At 31.7% G+C, this 21,018-nt stretch overlaps 2 protein-coding genes across 2 annotated transcripts; both read right to left on the bottom strand.

The window, feature by feature from the left end:
- Positions 1-4,884: 4,884 nt before the first annotated feature.
- On the bottom strand, positions 4,885-5,632 carry LOC147410291 (Plant invertase/pectin methylesterase inhibitor superfamily protein). Its single transcript, XM_086433575.1, has one exon. It carries the CDS (start codon positions 5,593-5,595, stop codon positions 4,996-4,998), a length of 600 nt encoding a protein of 199 aa, XP_086289701.1. The 5' UTR covers positions 5,596-5,632; the 3' UTR covers positions 4,885-4,995.
- Positions 5,633-16,006: 10,374 nt separating this feature from the next.
- Positions 16,007-16,901, bottom strand: LOC147410290 (uncharacterized). Its single transcript, XM_086433563.1, has one exon. It carries the CDS (start codon positions 16,815-16,817, stop codon positions 16,248-16,250), a length of 570 nt encoding a protein of 189 aa, XP_086289689.1. The 5' UTR covers positions 16,818-16,901; the 3' UTR covers positions 16,007-16,247.
- Between the last annotated feature and the right edge of the window lie 4,117 nt (positions 16,902-21,018).

Genomic DNA, 21,018 nt, shown 5'->3' with positions numbered 1-21,018 from the left:
TGAATCTTAATATTTGGATTCAAATCGGGTCCACTATCACTCGAATCGAATAAATTTTATTATCAAATAACAATCAGGTCATATCAAATTTCATCCCCGAATGACAACCTCAACTCATTCATCCAACGATCGATCGTGAGAGCTTACCATGCCTAAGCCAATCAAGTTCACATAACCAAAACCAGCCAAGGAAGGTACCTCCACCACATCAAGTTGTGGTACCACCAAGAGTCACTTATTGGGTTGGATCATGGATTCAAATTGGGTCCAATAACTGTTTGATTGAATTAAATCTCGTCAGATAACAATTGGATTGGATCAGATAAAATTTGATTTGTTATCTAATTTTACCTTCTATATTTGAACATTATTTTATTTGGTAGAATGAATACAGATCCGATCCAATTAAGAGTTCTGATACAATCCAAACCCTTAGTTATTGGATCGGATTATTTGGTAGGCCTATCGGGTTGGCATTCATGCCAAATAAAGTGCCTCTCGAAATAAAGACATGCCATTAAAAAATGAGCAGTTTCTCTTACACTATACTGGCAAGCCTTTATAGTTTAACGAATTAAAACATGACACGTGTAAAATAATTGGTAGTGTAAGGTCCATGTTGTCTGGGCCCACACATCTCCATTTACATGTGCTGATGCCAGATTTGCCCACACAAATAAAGATACTTTTTTACGGATTAGCCCTCTGCCACACATTATTGTACGACAAATAATAAATCGGATTCCAAAAGTACCCTTCTACAGTTCAGTTCAGTTCAGCTGTAGTAGACTATTGATACATATTGGTGAAGATCGAACATTCTAATCTTCTACTTAATAAAGTTTTCTTACATTTTCGAGGCTTTTATGAAGCTCACGTGAGCACATGTCGCTACACCCTTATTCACTTGGAATTTAAATAAGGAATGATATAAGAGATCTCATTTTAATATTAACGATTTATTATAATCTAATAAATCAATTATCATGAATAATTGTTATAAAAATAGAATTTGAAAAAGAAAAATTGCTCTGAGTTACGTAGTAATTTACGTTATTTTATAGACAACAGGCGCCCCTACTCCAACTGGATACGAAAATGCAGATGGGTTAATGACAAACTTGTCTTCAGGATACAATATAATTCAGTTTTATCATAATTTTGAAAAAATTTATCACACAGAATCTCGAATACACGAATACCTCTTTTTATAGAAAGTTAGAATTAATTATTTTTTTTTTAACAAAATTGATCTTTATAAATAGATAACAATTTCAAAAGTCACATTCATTCGTAAATGAATTAAGAAACCTAATAGGTATGAAATTCATTTGAACCACTAGGCACATATTCAGATCAAAGAGTCTGTTAGGTACCATGTGGGCCCCTTCAATACCTTTTGAATCGATTTTGGTGCCTATAAAAATTTAGACGGCCCTCCTTAATTCTAATTTCTCTATCTCTTTCTTATATATAATAAAAAAAATAATTATTAAAATTTTTATATAATTAAAAATCATTAAGTTTTCTTAAGGAGAGAGTCTTTTGAATGAAGAAAGAATTTGGGAATAAATTCTTATTTATAGGTTTATTAAAATTCCCTTTAAAAAAATTTAGAAAGCAATGTGAGATTTACAAAATATTTGAAAAATAAGTCAAAAAGTACTTTTACAATCTTCAATCTATGTGAAAACATATCAACCAATATAAATGTTCTAAATAAAAAAATATTTTCTTTTACTTTAACAAAAAAGTACACCAATCATAAAACAACTTTCAAATATCATTTTAAAACAAACTAAATTAATTTTATTTGAATCAATTCTAAATAAATATTAATCAACATTTATTTTAACAATCTCCCACTTAATTCAAAAAAATAATTAATTGAATAGAGGCAAACTGAATGTTTATCAGAATGATAATAATAAGTATAATCATAGGTACCTAACAGTTTGAACTTTTAACTTGTATATATAATTCAAAATTTATAAGCTATTTAAGAAGCTTATATCTTTGAGCTTAAATTTTATGTAATAAATCGGAATTATATATACACTTATTAAAATTTAACTCATTAGTGATAAAAGCTAACGCTTTGCAGTCATGCACTTAAATCTTGATTTTCATGAGTATTTTAGAGAAATAAACGATTCTCTATTTAAAGTAGTTAAACTTTTATACTCATATTGGTGAATTTGTTGTAGGTCTCTTGTAACCTTTTTAACACCCAAGCTTAAGATAGCCTACAAATTTATTAAAAGTTTAACTCATCATCTTCACATTATAAGATATGTGAACTAAATAACATCATAATGATAGCCAATATATAAATATTGTGTGTATTTACAAAGACAATAAAGTAGTTTCTTATCTCTTTAAACTTAGAAAATGGGATCTTCAAATCTACTAAGTTGATGTTCTACTCTCTGTCTTTATGGATATTGGTCTTAGGCCCATCCCCTTCAATGTTCTTAAAACTACCTCTCTGGGTAGTACTTTTGTTAACGGATCCACTATTATTTATGAAGTTAGTATGTACTCGAGCATGATCATCCCATCTGTCAATATCTATCAAACAATGTTACATTTAAGGCCTATATGCCTTGATTTACCCTTATATTTTATATTTTCTAAAATGGCTAACACAGTTTTATCATCACAATAAATAGTAATTGCATAATCTCAAATAGGAGTTAATGGAATAAATCTAATAAAACTTTGAAATCATTTTATTTTTATTTTACCGCAATTGACAATGCTATGTATTATGATTCCATACTTGATGTAGAAATGCAAGTTTATTTCTTTGATCCCTACGATATCACTTCTCTTGCTAAAATATAAATCCAACCACTTGTAGACTTTGAATAATGAGAATCTGAGTTCCATGTAGCATCTGAGAACCCTTCTACTAGTTCAAGTTTATTACTATATTGTAAATAACAATTTTGAGTACTTTTTAAATATTTTAGAACCCTTCTAATAACTTCTCAATGTTTAGGTTTTTGATTACTTGTAAATCTACTCAATACCCTCATTATAAAAGTTATATCGGAACTTTTATATTGCATTAAATTCATAAGGCTATTTTAGAATATTCTAATTGAGATTCTGCTCTACTAGTATTTTTAAATAATTTCTTACTTAGATCACAAAGAGTAGGAGAAAATGAATGGTCAAACATATTATATATTTTTAATATTTTTTTAATATAATGTGCTTGAGATAAACTAATGGTTTTATCTTTTTTATGATTTTTATTCTAAGAATAAAGTTTACCACTCCAATGTCTTTCATATCAAAAGATTATTTAAGATAATTTTTAGTTTCTATAATTATATCAATATCTATACCAGAGATTAACATATCATATACATACAATGACATAATCACATAACTTTGATTTATAACCTTACTATAAATATATCTATCACACTCATTTTGATTTAAAATAAAATTCTTTTATTTTTTTATCAAATAATTATTTTTCATATAGTTAAAAATCATTAAAAACTATTAAGGAGAGAGTCTTTGTAATGAAGAAAGAGTTTGAAAATAGATTATTATTTATAGGTTTAAAAATCCATCAAAAAAAATTCAGAAAGCAATGTGAGATTTACAAAATATTTGAAAAAGGAGTCAAAAAGTACTTTTACAATCTTCAATTCATGTGAAAAGATATCAGCCAATAGAAATGTTCTAAATAAAAAATACTTACTTTTATTTTAACAAAAAAATACACTAATCATAAAGTAACTTTCAAATATCATTTTAAAAAAAACTAAATTAATTTTATTTGAATCAATTCTAAATAAATATTTATTAATCCAATGGAGATGGTTCCTTCAAAATTTTGAACGGCTTGCTTGTTTCAAAGTTTTTTTTTTCGATAACTAACTTAATAAATAAAGTCTATGGATGATGATACAATGGAAGTGGGTTTGATTCTCGTCAAAACCAATTTATTACTCGTATAAAATAGACTTATCAATTTAAAAATTAAAAAAAAAAAAAAAAAACCTTCCTCTAAGAGCAAAATCTAGAGAGTTCACAAACAGATACCAATAATTCGAATCAGGCTGTCTTTTCATTAAAGACCACGATAGCAAGATATCTTAAAGATATAACAGACTCACTTGTTGATTCATCCCACTTAAAAAAAAAAAAAAAAACTAAGAGTCCATTCGATAGTTTTTCACACCAATTGGTTTCAAGTTGTCCAGTGGGTTCATTTTTTATTTTTCCCTAAGTAATCTCTTATTAATTTAGGTGAGTTTTGAGAAAATAAGGGGACCAAAAATCCAAAAAGAATGTCTCAAAATTAATTTTTAAATTAATCATTTTGATTATATAACTAGACACAATGATTTTTGACTAAGATAACCCTTTGATGCATTTAATGTGCCTCAGAATAATAGAAAAGTGTGGTATTAAACTACTACCGTTTTATTGGGTTGGTTGGGGCCAGAATATGGCAATAATTTACTGACAGATCCCATATATAGGATCCCAATAAGGCGACCACTTTTTTAAAAAATTCAGATCTATTGGGTTGGTCAGATGATCTGATAATCATAATATAAAATGAGCTTGATCAACTCTCTGGCCTACCAATCACATGACTGGGCCCACAGCATTGAATTCAGTTCAGTCGTTGTAAATAATAATAAAGAGGCCTTCTATTAACACACCAACTTTTACTTATAACAAACCCAATTATAATTCAATAATCATTTAATTTCGATTGGTGTGTTGTAAGTAAAAAGTGGTGTACCAGTATAATCTCTCATAATAAATTCCACGTGAAGCTGATATACAGGAAACCCTATATTTCTTAGTTTGTTGGACAATCAGTGTCCGACATCGTTGTACCCTAGAAAAAGTCACAAAATAAACTTTTATCACACATATCATTAACAGTAAATAAAGCATACACACAGGCATCATATATTTATATTTATAAAAACCAAAATCAATCACAACCGTTTATCTTCAAAGATGAACATCGCCTTTGCCACGTGTCTCATCAAGACGATTGATAAGATACAACGCGTTACTCGTAACCTTGCCTACGTTCGTGATCTTCTTCTTAACATCTAGCTTCACGTCCCCATCAACGTTTTGAAACCCATCAAGACACGTTTCCTCGTTGGTCAAAGCAGCGCTGACCCAAGTCTCAGCGTTACTCATCTGCCATCGAAACGTTCTGCTATTGAGATGTTTTAACTCGGAAAGAGTTTTACGTAACTCGTCGACCGAGTCGGATAACTGTTCAACACAGTCAATCAGTGCAACTTGTTCCCTCTTCTTCCGGTTACTAATGTTGGTGAGTTGTGAAATGTAACCGGAAACTTTTCCGGCACGTGAGATGCTGACGGTAACGGCTGCTTGGGCAACGTCGTTAGGAGTTTTTGCGGGGCCCACGTAGGAGGAGAGTGTTCTTAAGCAGATGTTTGGGTAGCTGGCGTGGATGCATGAAGTGTGGACGATATCGGATGACGGATCGGTGTTTTTTGCTGTAACGTAACGGGTTTCGGAGGAGAGAGAAAATGAGCAAAGAAGGACTGTGAGGAGAGGGAATGGGAACGCCATTGTAGATAGATAGAGAGAGAGAGAGATGGGCAGTGATGAGTAGAGAGTTCGTTTTATAGAGGCAAGGGCACATGTAGGATAGGGCAGAATCTGGTATTACTTATTAAGTTAGCCTCATTTTTTATAATAATTACGGAACTGCCATTTCTTTTAATGAGTTGTACATGTAGGTGAGTCATACATAAACCTGTACTTTTGGTATGTGTATATTTGAAATACACATGTGTTATCAATTATTGAACTGACAATATGCCCCTTGACCTGGGTCTTCTCTAATGATTTATAAAGAATGACTCAACTGCCCTCACCATTGTTAACCCTTAACTAAGGAAACAAGGAAAAATTACTTAAAAAGACCCTCGCTGAAAGTTTTCTTTCTAAATATTCCCTAAGTTTTGCATGTTAGCTTGATAGGACATTTCGTAAACTTTTTCTTTCTTAATAGTCACTCTTACTGTTGAGTTCATAATTTTTATTGTAGAACTTGACGATTTTTTATTTAGTGTCGATTTCACATTTTTTTACTATTGAACTGAGTACTATTTATTGTCGAGTTTACCACCTTTTATTTATTGTTGAACTAGACACTTTTTGAATTACTGTCGATTTCACCATTTTTTAAAATAAAAAGTGGTGAACTCAACACTGGTAAAACCCACCCATTTTCAATTTTTGACTAAAATACATGAAAATATTGACTAAAAACTTGAGATAACGACTTATTTAACAAAAAAGAATTAATATTGATCGATTTTCATCTAAAAATTAAGAAAAAAAAATGAAAAAATCTAATTTTTTACATACATCTTCAAAATATTTGGAAAAAAACCCTTGTAAATAGCTTCTTCTTCTTTCTTAAATCATTTTTGATGGAATGAAGTCTACGAAACTTTATTGAGATGTCAAAAATTCAATTTTTGGATGAAAAAAATGAGTTCGAATGATTAGGCTATTCAATTATGTGAAATGTGGGAGATGAGGTCCAGGGACCATTTAGAGAGAAAAAGTTTACTAAATGTCTTACCAAACAATCATTAAAAACTTAGAGACTATTTAGAAAGAAGTCTCTTTGCAAGGGTCCTTTAAGTAATCTTTTCAAAAAAACAAAGATTTTTCTTCCAACATTCCTTCATTTTCATATGCTTTTTTGAAATGTTATTTTTAGAATAATGTTTATGTGATTGTACAATACAGTGCAGTGATGTGGAGTTGTACTCAGAACTATAGATACTTTTCTCAAGATACGAGTGAAACACCTATGGTTCAAACTTCTGAGCACAACTCCATGTCTGTTCAATGTCCTACGCAGTCACTATAGCATTGTTCTTGTGTTTAATCTCATTAATCTTATCTAAACACCTTGAAGAAAGTTGGTCTTCTACTTCCTAAATAATCTTTTATTCTTGAGATTTGGATTCTAAAGTAGATAGATTGTTAAATAATTGAGCTTCATTATTGGGTAGTACTTGTGTTTTACCTCTTTTTATATGTCACTTTTTAGAAGAAAATACTTGCGTTTATAAAACTTTAGTTTTATAATTCTAAAGAAATTCATTGGACAAAGATATGATACAAGTTACATTGGCAAAATTTATAAAATTATCGACCTTATCATAATTGATACTATTTTAATTACGAATAATGTTGGAATGACCTCAATTCACACTTTACTGACATGGAGATGTGTAGGAACCATAGATGTTTTGCACACCTTCATGTCAACAAAGTGTGAATTGAAGTCAATCTTGAGATCACTCGAGCACGACTCTTTAATGATCTATGTAGGAGGGAATGTAAAAAAGTAATATAGTTTTTGAGGGAAAATACTGGAATGACACAAACGGAGATATAAAGGTGACAAAAATGATGTGGTGGCTCGCACATAATCGTAGATGCTTTTTACTCGTATCTTGGAAAAGCATCTACGGAAATGTGTGTGACACCACATCATTTTATCACCTTTGTGTCTCTGTTTGTTTCACTCCAGCACGACTCTCTTGGAGATTGGGTTGGATAGACCAAGGGTCAATCATCTTCCACTTCAAGTCTAAATCGAACTTCAGATTTCATGACAACCCAATCATAGTTGGTCAGATTTTATTTCCATACAAATTAAAGAAGAAAACAAAAGACAAGAGGGGAGAAGAGGGACGGGTTGAGTATGGGGAGGGCGTGGGCTGGGGAGGGATGAGAGAGGGACGGGTTGAGTATGGGGAGGGCGTGGGCTGGGGGAGGGGTGAGAAGAGATGTGTGGGACATTAGAAGAGATATGTTCATGAGGGACATGAGAGAAGGTTTGGATTAGGAAGAGAGCCATTTTAATTTTGGTGATACAGCCACACCCATTTATATTTTTGTGAATATTTGATATACCTCATATGTTGACATGCCTCTTTGGACCTCGGTCTTCTTTAGTAAACTAGTACAAATGTCCTTTGTAGCCAAATAAAGACCTATTTTTCTTTTTAGAATCAGACATCTTCCTTTAATTGGATAATATAAGAACAAGATATGATTTTGGAGAAATAGAAAACAAAGGAATTTAGGATGGATAAGTAAAGGATTTCCTAAAAGGGGTTAAGGTGAGATTGGGAATAATGGACTGAAGATGAGGCAAATAGATTAAAAATAATTTTCCCTAGAGGTTGAAGAGGTTGAATCAACATATTTTTGGTAAAAAATCTAAGATTTTCAGTGAAAGATTGGAAAACAACGGCATTAATATTTGCTGATAATAGAAAATTGAGATCAATAGAAAATGAAATCAATTTGAATACACATAAATCACCCTTTAACAAGGAAATGAAATTCCAATCTTGTAGTTTTTTTTTTTAATTTAAATTAAATTAGCTTTCTTAGGTGTAGTTTTAATTATTGTCCAAATGAATTGAGACTTGTGCTATTTGAATGATCTTCTCAAAAACTTTATAAAAGAGAACACCTTGTTTTAGTTTAAAATAGAGTGAGGTTAGCCTAGCTTAGGCCTGTCAATAGATAGTTGAAAATCCGAATTTATATTTGAAAATTTTGAATGTTGGATTTGAATTCGGTTAATTTTTAATATTCGATAAGATTTACGATATGAATTTAGATGCCGGCATATTTGATTTGATAATATCCGATTCGAACTATAATATCAATAATTATAATATTTATATAATAAAAGACATTTTTTCAGTCAAAACTATATTTTAATCATTCTCAGTTCTCACTCTTCTACAACCTCTCAATTCTCAAGGGTTGTTGGACTCACATGGATTAGCATATTGTCCATCCAACACCAAATAAATCAAATAAAAAAAACTTTTTTGAATTTGATCTCAGGTCGTGTTAGATCTATTATTTTTACAAAAATTATTATTATTTAGTGTATACGTGTGAAATCAAACTTAATATAAAAATGTAATCAACAGATGCCAACCATATATACCAATACAAAATATAAAATAGAGTCGTGATAATCTGACTACCCCATGTGACATACTCAATCGACTACGTGACGTTTCAAGTTTAGGAATCATAGATCTGTGCTCCTTAGGATACATAGCTCTCTCAAGATACATTTTTTTAATGGAAAAGTGCAGCCATGTATGATTCCCGATTTTATCATGTTAGAGTAGTCGATTGAGTTTGCCACGTGTGGGATTGTCATATTATCACGATTCTATATATAAAAAAAGATATTGAAATCCTATGAGTTGGATCTCAAGATGCATGGTGGCCTTATAAAACGATAAGGGGCCAAATGGAGTATCAAGCAGGGACCCACAATTTGATATTGCCAACTAAGCAGTGTAAGATTGTAATTTTGTTCTAAAAGGAAGGTCAGTTTTGGTAAAGTGGGCCTAACTGGTAAGGCAGTAATTGCACCGCTACAAATCCTAGCATCTACAGCCGTACCAAGTCGGCAGTTATTTATGCATCATTTCTACAATTAAATGCCGTAGTTATTAGCTTCAATATTGGAGGTTTCAAATTCAGTATAAATTCAAGGCTAAGGACCAAAGATGTCGGAGGTTGTCTATGGATCGGGTCTGGATTGAATCGATTTAGGATCAATTCAATTAGGTTTAGATCCGATCCATAACCAATATGATAAATAAAATAGTTACGAATAATATTATAATTTTATGGATACATTGACTTTTGAAGAATGATTAATGGAAAAAACACATGATACAATTGTGTAAATATAAAATCCAATGATTGAGATTTACCTCGAGATTTTTGTTACTGGATACATGTAAATCTCGATCGTTGGATTTCATTGTCTACAGGTTGAGAATATGTGTTTTCTCATGAGTCACCAGAGCCCAATCCTTTATTTGATATATAAAATATGAGTCGTGATAATAATATTTGTCAGGCGACTTACTCTATCAACTCCTTGACGTGACAAGTTTGGGAATTATAGATTTGTATGTTTCGAGATACACGATTGCACTTTCCCATAAAAAAGTGTATCTCGAGGGAGTCGTGTATCCCAAATCGCACAGATCTACAGGTCCAAAACTTGTCCACATCAGGGAGTCGATTGAGTATGTCACCTAGCAAGTCAAATCTTTAGGTGATAGAGAGTAATGAATTATTTCATCATAAATTACATCTTTATAGATACAAGGATATAAATAGAAATATTCCAAAGATAAATTCTATTGTAATAGAAATATTCTATAAATAGAATTCTACTGTGAAAGAAACATTCTAAATATGATTATTCCTTCATCTTAGGCAATCTTGATTCATGATTTGATTTGGTACTCCATTGATTGCATAGATTTCCTAATAGACTCATAATATATATATATATAATGCGAAGCGACATCCTAAAGATAGTCAAACATTTGTCAAAATAGGGGTTACAAGTTTCATAATGGACTTATTATTTGTTAGGATTATATTTATAGTGAAGAGATCATTCTCACCAAAAATCAACTTATTCTCAAGTATCTGACCGAGGGTTACAAGTTGAAGAATCGTGAATCGTCTTATTTTTAATAAACTACTTTTGATGGGATTAAAAGTTTTAGAATAAGCTAATTTTTGGTGATAATGATCTCCTCCTCAGAAAAAATCAGCCTATCCCAAAACTTCTAACCCATATATAATTAATAGTATTTTTTTTTTTGTTGATTTTTTTTTTTACTCTGAGAATTTCATGAATAGAAATTCAATTTTGAGAAATATACCACTCGACATTTTTTTCTCTTAATTTAAATGCAACCTCATTAATAAGGGGAGTCAATCTACATTATAATCGTCTTAGAAATGATTCTTGTTATGTCTTCTTCTTTCTCTTTATTGTAGATCTAGTTTTAATTATTATTATTATTTTTTTTTGTTATTGATATATTGCAAATGTTGTGTTAAAATCCATCCGAATAAATTTTTAAATATATTTATTTATAAAAAGTGCTAACGAATCCATTTATGAACACAGATAACTATAGATTTTTCCTGGAGATACAAGTTAAGAAATCAACTGTTTGACATTCCAAATCAGTGTCCAACGTTAACGCAGGGTAGTACATCTTTTTTCCTTTTAAAATGGATCGACCCAGTAAGTTTAGAATCATATATACATGAATTTTTATTTAAATAAAAATATAATTATAGTACGCATCCCGATGCGTCTACATCTACCCAGAAATATGAGTCGAGAGTCACCATCTAGTAGGTTTATTGTTAATGTGCTATTGATGGGACCATTGCCATAAGGGCTGTGTTCTTATTTTACTATATTAAGCTAAAGATTACCATTTAAGCTTCTTTAATTACTAATAATAATCAATGATTTTGTGTTTGTGAGAGCTGTACTAACAGTTTTTCATCTGAATTTGGGATCCTCTATTAAGGAACTCCAACCACTAAGCCACACATCTAAGGCCAACATTTATATGTGATGTTCATCACCATGTGATGTATCACATTCATTCGAACTATTGAAATTATTATATTTTGGGTGATTTAGACGTATCTTATCATTTTGTTGAATATATATTTTAGATACCCCTCGTGTTTTTACAAACTGATGCATTCGCCCCTTGCTTGTTTGAGTCTATGTAACAGAAGATTAATGTAAAAATACCTAAATGTCTTCATCTTCAACTTCTAAGTCCAAAACCCTTGATTTTTCACCAATTTTTTTTTGTCATTTTCAGGCTCTTGAATCTCTCGGATGAATAATTTTAACTAAAATTCAACCTCATTCTCAATCCATCATCTTAAACTTTAATGGAAAACCCTTGATTTTTCTATCCAAAATTCCATTGAATTTTTCTTTTAAAAAAACTATTACTCAATCTTTTTTTTTATTTTGTTGAGTCCTCACAAATACTATCTTGCTCTTAATGTTGAAGGTGGTAGAATCTTAAGATTGAAGACGAAGGAAAAATGTTATCCAATAGGTTGAAGATGACTTATACTAAGAAGAAGAGTCAAGGGTTTTTTACTAGAGGTACGATGAGCTCATTTAAGTCATTTTTTGCTAGTTTTCTAAAGTAGAATGAGATCAAGATATATGTCATCAGTTAAAAAATACAAGGATATCTCATTCACCAAAACATGTAGAACTACATCCTAAATGAATTTTTATTTTTTATTTTTTATTTTATTTAACAAACACAAAAGTGAAAATGTTTGATAAACTTGAAATTCCCGAATACATTTATCTTCAATAAACATTCTATTAAATAGAGAATGCTTACACACATTCAATTATATAACTAGCGTAACTACCATAATATGGTTTGGTGTATCTCGACACACCTTAATAAACTACTACATATATAACTACTACTCTAATATCCCTCGACAATCGCATTCAGGGGTGGAGCCATGATTTCTTGCAGTGGGGGCAAACTATAGTTAATTGTACAGTTGAAGAGCTTGAAGATGAATGATTCAAGAAGAAATTAAGAGGTTTTGGTTAGAAATTGAAAAAAGGAATGCTTAGGTCATTTTCAATTAGTCTCTGAGAGAAGGCCCAAGTCGAGGCAATATCGTCTATAAACATTGAAAGGGGGGCAAAAATTGGAAGGAGGTGAGGGAATGGAGGCAAATGGAGAGTGAGGTGAAGAAGTGGGGGCAAATGGGTATGTAATTAGTTGAAAATACATAGGGATATCTTAAAATAAATCATATAAGCAAGGATGTAAAAAAAAAAAAAAAAAAAAAAAAAATTCTTTTGGGGGCAATTCCCCCCCCCCCCCCCCCCCCTCAAAACTCTTTACTATCTTTGCTCCTTATCCCATGTTCCTTTGATTAAGGAACTCAGATTTGATTATGTAAAATTAATGCCTTCGATTGTGCTTGTTAGAGATCACCTCCAATTTATTGACGACTCTGATTGTCAATTTATGTTGATCCTCTTGATTGTTGTTTAAGAATGATGGATGATATGTCCATGTGTGTAAAATATGAAAAGCCTTCGTTCAACTTAGATTGGGCCTCAATTGGGCTCTGATCAATTTATATTGTATTGAAACCAGAAGAATGTTGATTCGAAAAATAATTTGATGATTAAATGGTCATTGCAATTTTTTTTTTCTTCTGCGTGACAAAATAATGAAATTGGCCATAAATAAATCAAAATGAGGGTGAAATTTAGAAAGTAAGCCCTTCTTGGTATGCTGCAAATCATTTTCTGAGGTCAATTTTACTCATCCTTGGTTACATAATGCAAATGATTTGCATTGCAAAAAATTTGATGGATCATCTAAATTCTTAAGATATTTCAACAAATGACTTTTGGTATATTTGCAAAATCATAATGAAATTTTTTATTGCACATGCCAACGAATCATAAGAAAACATTCGCAAGAGATTTCTCAATGGTTCCCGAGCAATAATAAATCATTCATCGCAAAACATTTGCAAATCCAAATCATTTGTAGTGTACTAAGCAGGCCTAGAAGTGAATTGGAAGAGTAGAGATAGGTTCAATTAGTGAAAGGGTTTGAAGAGATGGGCCCAGTTCTAAATGAGGCCTAGTTTTACTGGGCTTGGATTTTGGCTTAATAAAAACATAACTCAATACAAACAAATTGGTTAAGGATGTTGGAACTTGGGATGCCTTCAACCTAAACTTGAACGCAAAGTAAAGAGTTTTGTAGGAGTAATAATTTATGTTTGGAGAAAAAATGGGCTTTCACCAAGCCTGATACCAACGGGTCTGGATCTGGGTCAGGCCTCAAGTTGATTTTTGGATTTTATAGCAAAATCCAAACACTTCCTTTGTGGGTTCAAGATCAAGACCCTAACTCTTATATTTTTTTGGGGCACCGTAAAATAAATCTCGAAATTAAACTCCAACATTAGTGCAATTGTCAAAAAATGAATAAAACGTGAAAGTTAGAAATCAAATTCGCGAGTTCCTGGTCTTATCCAGTCTTGGAGTTATCAAAGTATCCATATGATGGAAAATAATGTGATATTTCTATTTGTTATTTTTGTACGAGTAGATATGTAAGATTAAGTGCATATGGGCGAAAACTTAGATGATTCCAACTGTCATCTAAATCAAATCAATGGCCGTTCAATTATCACTGAGTTGTTGTGGGATATGGAAAAAGTATGGCATATATCAAGTAGATAGAAAGTTCTTTGTCATCAAAATAATTTGGTTTTCATTTTGAGAAGGATAGTAAGTGGGCTTGTGGAAAACCTCTTTGATATCAATGTAAATATATATATGGGTGGCGTTCTTTAGACAAAGCATTTTGTCTTATATGGATTAAAAATTTTAGAATGGGCTGATTTTTTGTGAGGATGATCTCTATGATGAGAAAATCATCCTCAAAAAATTAATAAATTCTGAAATTTCTAACCCTAGTTTATAAGATGAAGAATTGTGAACCGTCAATTTTTACCATTAGTTTATAACTAGTTTTCATGGGGTTAGAAGTTTCAGAATTGGTTGATTTTTTGTGAGGATGATCTACTAACTATGAAGATCATCCTCACAAAAAATCATTTTATTATATATATATAAAGCTCCATTCCATGCTTTTTCGTGTTCATTCTCGAAGATGAAACCTGTTCTTCATAGACTGTCCTTTTGGGCCATGAATTGTGACTGATATGAGTAAAGCATAGTTGGTCATGATAATCAAAGTGAAGGTAACATCCGAATCCATGGCCACAATCAAACATGTTTAGAAGCTAATGGCGATCCCTTGGAGATAATCTTGGCTTCTTCAGAAATAAATATTATTCTTCGGTCTAAATTTATTGGAAATTTCATCTTAAATTCTTGGAGAGAGAGAGAGAGAGAGAGAGATCTGTTCGTTGGTTTCTCGACTAAAAGAGGATTAAAATGCATCAAATGTATTCCAATGTAACATTGTTTCCTTGATTCCCCCTATATTCTTTTTTTTTTTTTTTTCCATTGTAGGGACCCTCATGATTCCCTCTTCCTTTTAATTAAAATTTATGGGGAAATGATCTCTTCCAATTGAAAACGACTTTATTAAAGAAAGACAATATGTTCACATCCTCTCTTACTATCTTAATCAACGTCATTTTACCATAGTTAAATCAAATGAGGAAATGCAAAATTTTTGAATTCATAATGAAGATATATTAAAAATAATTTAAGTAACTTGAGAATTTCAATAACCTTTCATAAGATCAATAAAATTGTCAAACGTAACTCCTTTTTATATAGAAACACACAAAATATTGAATCGGGGCTCTTCTTAGGATACTTGATGCTACTAGTAACAAAAAAAAAAAAAAAAAGAGGTTCACATGCATGCACGGTCTGGATAGGATTAGGTAGAGGCTGTCAATGGATAGGGTTCAAATTTAACAGGGTCAATTTGGAACCAATCCCATAAATTGGATAAGATCCTAAACTAATGGATAAGAATTGGATCGGGTTTTATCAAACCTCAATATGAAGATCCAAATTCAATCCAATAACTTTCCGATCAATCTTGAATCAAATCAAATCCAATTTCATATACAAAATATAAATAATCTTCATAAATCTAAATAAAAAATAGTGATAATATCCCCCCTAGATCTATTGGGGATTATCATAGAAGATCTCTCTTGTAATTATGCTCGAACATGATTGTTTAATAAAAAGAGTGGGATCCTTGCAACCCCATCTTACCGATAAAAAAAAAAAAAAAACATGAGCATAACTTATAACTTTTATTCCATTGGATCTTTATTGGAACCCAAATATCCTCGATTGAGATCCGAAGTTACCGTTCAAATTGGATATGAATATGATCAAACCCATGGGCGACCCTAACAAGGATTTGGTAGAAAACGGTTCAAATATAAATCATATATATGGATCAAATATATATATTTACATCTTAAATATAAATAAACTTTATATATTTTTCACATAAAATGGGAATAAGTTGTGATCTGTGGGACTAGAGGGAGACCTGTATAGATTCAAAGAGAATGTTTTACTACCCAACGAAATATGTACATTTGCAATAATTATATGAAGGCAAACAATAGCCTCTCAATACACGGTTGTGATTCTTTGTCAATTAGACGGTTGAGATAACAAGAAAAAATTATCTCTAGAAAACGATATTAATCCCTAGAAAAATAATCCTGATCTCTAAGAAAAATTTGTTTTTCCTCTAATCTCAACCGTCCGTTTGAGAGCCTTGATCCGCTAACTACCATCCAACCCCACCTAACTGTGAGTTTCTCCGTTTAACATCGTCCCATAACCTAACAATGCTGCCGTTAAGCACCGTTAAGTCCTGATAACGGTACCAACCCAAATCCCCTCTTCTCCTCACCAATCCCTCCCAAGACTCTCTTTCTAAGTAACCACCTCTAACATCATCGTCACTCCAACCTTCTTTTAACGTTGACTCATCACCGTTACCGTCATCGTCACCAAAGTAACACACCGTGAACTTCCCCTTCACCATTCCGTCATCTTCAACGGTAGAAACAGAAGAAGTGGAAGAACACGCTTGAGCTGGCTCCTCCAAAGACTCTAACGGCGTTAACTCACCTAACGTTTGAGAGTGAGACCCATCTGTTATCTGATCATGAAACGAATGAGAACCATCTGATTTATGGGGATGAGAGTGGGAACCAACATCTCTGATTCTCCAGAAACTAACGGCAGCCGTCAAAACAGCAACCCAAGTACAGATACCGTTAACGGTAGTTAATAAACCTAAACCAAGGTATTTGAAGATGAGAGCTTCTAATGGAGATTCCAAGACGTCCATGGCTTCTGATGGAGAGAGCTCAAAGATTCAGCTGTGACCTATTTTCCTCTGAAACCGACGAGACCACTGAATAATTTATTGAGAAAGCTAGAAGTGGAGAGAAGATCTGAACCGTTGGATTTATTGATGAAAAGGAATCTAATGAAGATGCTGGGAATCGAGACCGAAGATGCTGAAGTAGATCCGAAACTGATACCGAATATAGAAGTGTTTGGTTTCTAACAGAAGTGGGGACCAGTACACGTGTAATGTCAAAAGTTGGCCATGTGGCTGTCCTATTCATTTTCGTAAACTTTGTCTCACGCTTTCTTGTCTGGCCACAAATGAATTATACTCTGAAATGCACACGTGGCATGTAAATACAGGTTAGTGAATGAGGACGTCATGTTTACTATCATTATTGTACGTCTCACGTTTCGGATATACGCATTTTATTGGGATTGAGAAACAATCAAACTTGGTCCTAAGTAGGGCTGGCAACGGATCTGTTCGTACGGTACGGAATTAATGTTCAAAAAATTTAAAAATTAAGATTAATATAAAATTATAAAAATATGTTTGGATTGAATTTTTTTTAACGGATTTAGGGTAGATCCGAATCTAATATGACATTATTTAAGATTTGAGATTTTGATCTAAAAATTCAATTTCTCGTATTTTTTTTTCTTCGAATCGAATGTGTCAAGTATATTTTGAATCATTGCTAGCCCTAGTCCTTAGCTTTGAGTATAATTGTGGGAAATTTGTTTTTACAGAAAAAGTGAATTTATGAAAAAAAAATGATTATGAGAAAATAAATTCGATGAAAAAATTATTTAACCCCTATGGATTGCACATGGGGAAATGTTCAAAAGAGAGTAGTTTTGGAGGTGGGGTAATCATGAATGTAACATTAAATTGTGCATGGTATCAAATCTCAATTTGTCGTCTCGTTACTAATGATATTAAGTTGTCTCGTCACGTCTCAATGCAATTTTAGACCGACAAGCGATTAATGCCCATAGGTCATGAGTTTAATACCCAATATGAGCATTAATTCCTCAGGACCATCTGGGAGGGTGTACTCTCACTTACTTTATGCGTGTGATATGCGAGCATTACACGTGTTCTGAGATTAGTCTTTGGACAAGACCATGGTTTATGGATTAGGCAAAGCCTAGATACGGGTTTAGTTCCTCTATCTACAGGGATACTCGGTTATAAAAAAAAAGTTGTCTTGGATGAGATGAATCATTTAATTCGATTCAAAACTATTTATTTATATATTTATATGAAAATAATTATATATATATATATATATATATAAAATTAAGGACATATGTTTAAGAATACGGGTTAGAGGTTTTGGATTGAGCTGATTTTTTACGAGGATGGTCACTATGATGAGAAGATCATCCTCACAAAAAATCAGCTCAATCTGAAATTTCTAAATCCATCAAAAGTGATTTACAAATTATTGAAAAAAATTGACAAAAAATCGACGGTCCACATTCTAAATCACTTTTAATGGGGTTAGAAGTTTCAGATTGGACTGATTTTTTTTTCCAAATGATATTCCCATCATAGAGATCATCCTCACAAAAAATCAGCTCAATCTGAAACTTCTAACCTATATTTTGAAAATTTATTGATGTTACAATATTTTTACATATGTTTTTTCATATGTCCCTTGATCCTGACCCTATATATATATATATATATATATATATATTATTTTTATTATAAAAATAAGGTAGATTAAATTTTTTTATTTATTGATAATAAATATTTAAATTCTAAAAAATATTAACTATTCTAATCAAAATATACAAAATCCCACTTGACTTGATCGAGTTTCATTAACTCGACTGAGATTATCAAAATATTGTCTGAGTCATCTCGTAAGATGGTGTGAAGTTTGAGACGTAGTGTGAACCTGTCTCGTTTAAGAACGATATCATGATGAATTTGGCAAGTCATCTTGTATTGAATGATATTTGAAACCTCAAAGGGTGGGAAAGTCATTTGGTAGGATAAATGTATGATTTTCCTTATATTTTTCTAGAAAGGTGGTATGTGCGAACGCACATGTATTAAAAAAGGCTTATTTCGAATTTAAAATATTGATTAAAGGATTTTTAATATGCAAGAGAGATACTTATTGGTTACAATTTTCTTTATCTTTTACCAAAATGACCCTAATCATATTAAATTTAAATATAAAAGTGGGGTACTTATGGCCACTTAAATTTTGGTGCCGGGCCACTTCCCTCCGCCTTCTCTAGTTATATATATATATATATATATATATATATATATATAATAATATATATATTATATATATATATATATATATATATATATATATATATATGTCTCATCAAGTTTGGCACTCAATTTATAAAAAATTCATCATCCACTACTTAAGAGATTTAATAGAAATTTTCAAGTAAATATGTTGTATCGATAGTTTGGAACCATGGGTGGATTTAGAGTGGGGGCACTTGCCCCCCCTCCCCTTAGAGTTTTCAAATTCTATGGATTAATGTGCTATTGAGGCAGATTTTAGCGGCGGATAAAGAAATCTGCCACTATTGCCCCCACAATTTTTTTTTCTACTCTTAGTTGCTCCCACAACGATTTTTTTCACTCTTAATTGTCCCCGCGAAAATTTTTCTACTCTTGGTTGCCCCTGCATGAGAAAAATCCTGGCACTGCCCTTTGGAATGAATGTGTTTGCCTGGTTTCGATTCGTTGTTTAATATAAAAGAAGCGAATTTGGAAATTATAGATCAGACAAACTACACTTTACCCTTGCCATGCCTAGAAAATGGGCTTAACGAAAAAGCCTTACAATTTTTTAGTCCATACCATACAATTTTATTGACAAGCCCATAGATGAGTTTCAAGCCCATGAAGAACATGATCAAATCCAACATTTAGAAATCACTGATCAGGATGTTTTTAGAATAAAAACAGAATAAGATATGGGCCAAACATTCATGTGGTCGAAGAGGTTAGAGACCCGTTTTAGGCCAACTATTCAAAGGTTAATAGGTCCTAAAAGAGTTTTCCATGTCCCCATTAAATGTTCTCTACACTTAAGAATGTTGGCCAAAAAGCAAGCCCAATAATAAAGGTAGATAAATAAATTCCAGATCCCCAATGTTACGAAATGAATAAGTTTCTAAAATGAAAACTTTTTAATTTTAATTTTAAATTTTTATAAAAATTAAGCCTAACTTAGACTTGGGTAATCTCTTGTCTTTATTATTATAATGGGACAAGGCAGAGCAGAGGACACCAAAATTTTCTTTCCAAATTGCCCCCATATTATAATTTGGATTATTTTCTTCAAAATGAATAAAATTACAAATGCCTCTCATACATTTTTTGTTTTTTTATAATCGGGTATCTTTGTAAACAGACTGGGCCCATATCCGGGCTTTTCCAAGTCGATAGACCATGGTCTTCGTCCGAAGACTAGTCTCAGGGCGGCACGTACAACGCCTGCACATCGCATCTCCCATACTTTTATTATGTTATATCTTAAAATTTTCCTTAGGTAATATTTTAAATTAGAAAATTATCTTTGCAATATATTGCATGACAAATCTTTACTATTATAATAAGAGAAGGCAGAGTAGAGGGTTGTTGGACACCAAATTTTCTTTCAAAAATGTCCCCTAATCCCTTAAATGACTTCATATTATATTTAAATTTACTAATAGAGGATTTTTTTTCATCAAAATGAATAAAATTACATAACACCTCTCTCTTATCTACCATTCTTTTTATTATTTTATCATCAAAATTGCCTTACTTAATATCTTAAATTAGAAAGGTATCTTTGCATTCATTAAATAATAAAATATAATACAAAACTGAATTATTTATTTGATATTTTTATAATAATCTTTTGAATTAATTTTAAAAATATCTGATTTTACGTAGGTACTAGTTTTTTGTAATACTTCCGTGTGGCATGCAAAATTGTGTTGAAAATTATTTATTATTATCAATGTTTTGGAAATCGAACTGAAATTTTTCTTAATTGGTGAGATCGGGTTCTGATTGAGGTTTGATTTGGTCTAACCGATTCCTCTTCGTTAAATTAAAGACATATGAAATCCTCATTGCCCAAAGAGTTGTGATAGTCTGATTACCCCACGTGGCAAACTCAATCAACTACTTGACATCACTACAACAAAAAAATGGAAAT

This window comes from Akebia trifoliata, chromosome 1, assembly GCF_017979445.1.
Source record: "Akebia trifoliata isolate Shusen 1 chromosome 1, ASM1797944v1, whole genome shotgun sequence".
In the NCBI taxonomy this organism is placed as follows: domain Eukaryota; kingdom Viridiplantae; phylum Streptophyta; class Magnoliopsida; order Ranunculales; family Lardizabalaceae; genus Akebia; species Akebia trifoliata.
This window is presented reverse-complemented; position numbering and strand designations above follow the sequence as displayed.

Bases quoted from the DNA above. Each gene is read 5' to 3' on its own strand.
- LOC147410290 (XM_086433563.1), bottom strand. From the start codon at position 16,817: ATGGACGTCTTGGAATCTCCATTAGAAGCTCTCATCTTCAAATACCTT.
- LOC147410291 (XM_086433575.1), bottom strand. From the start codon at position 5,595: ATGGCGTTCCCATTCCCTCTCCTCACAGTCCTTCTTTGCTCATTTTCT.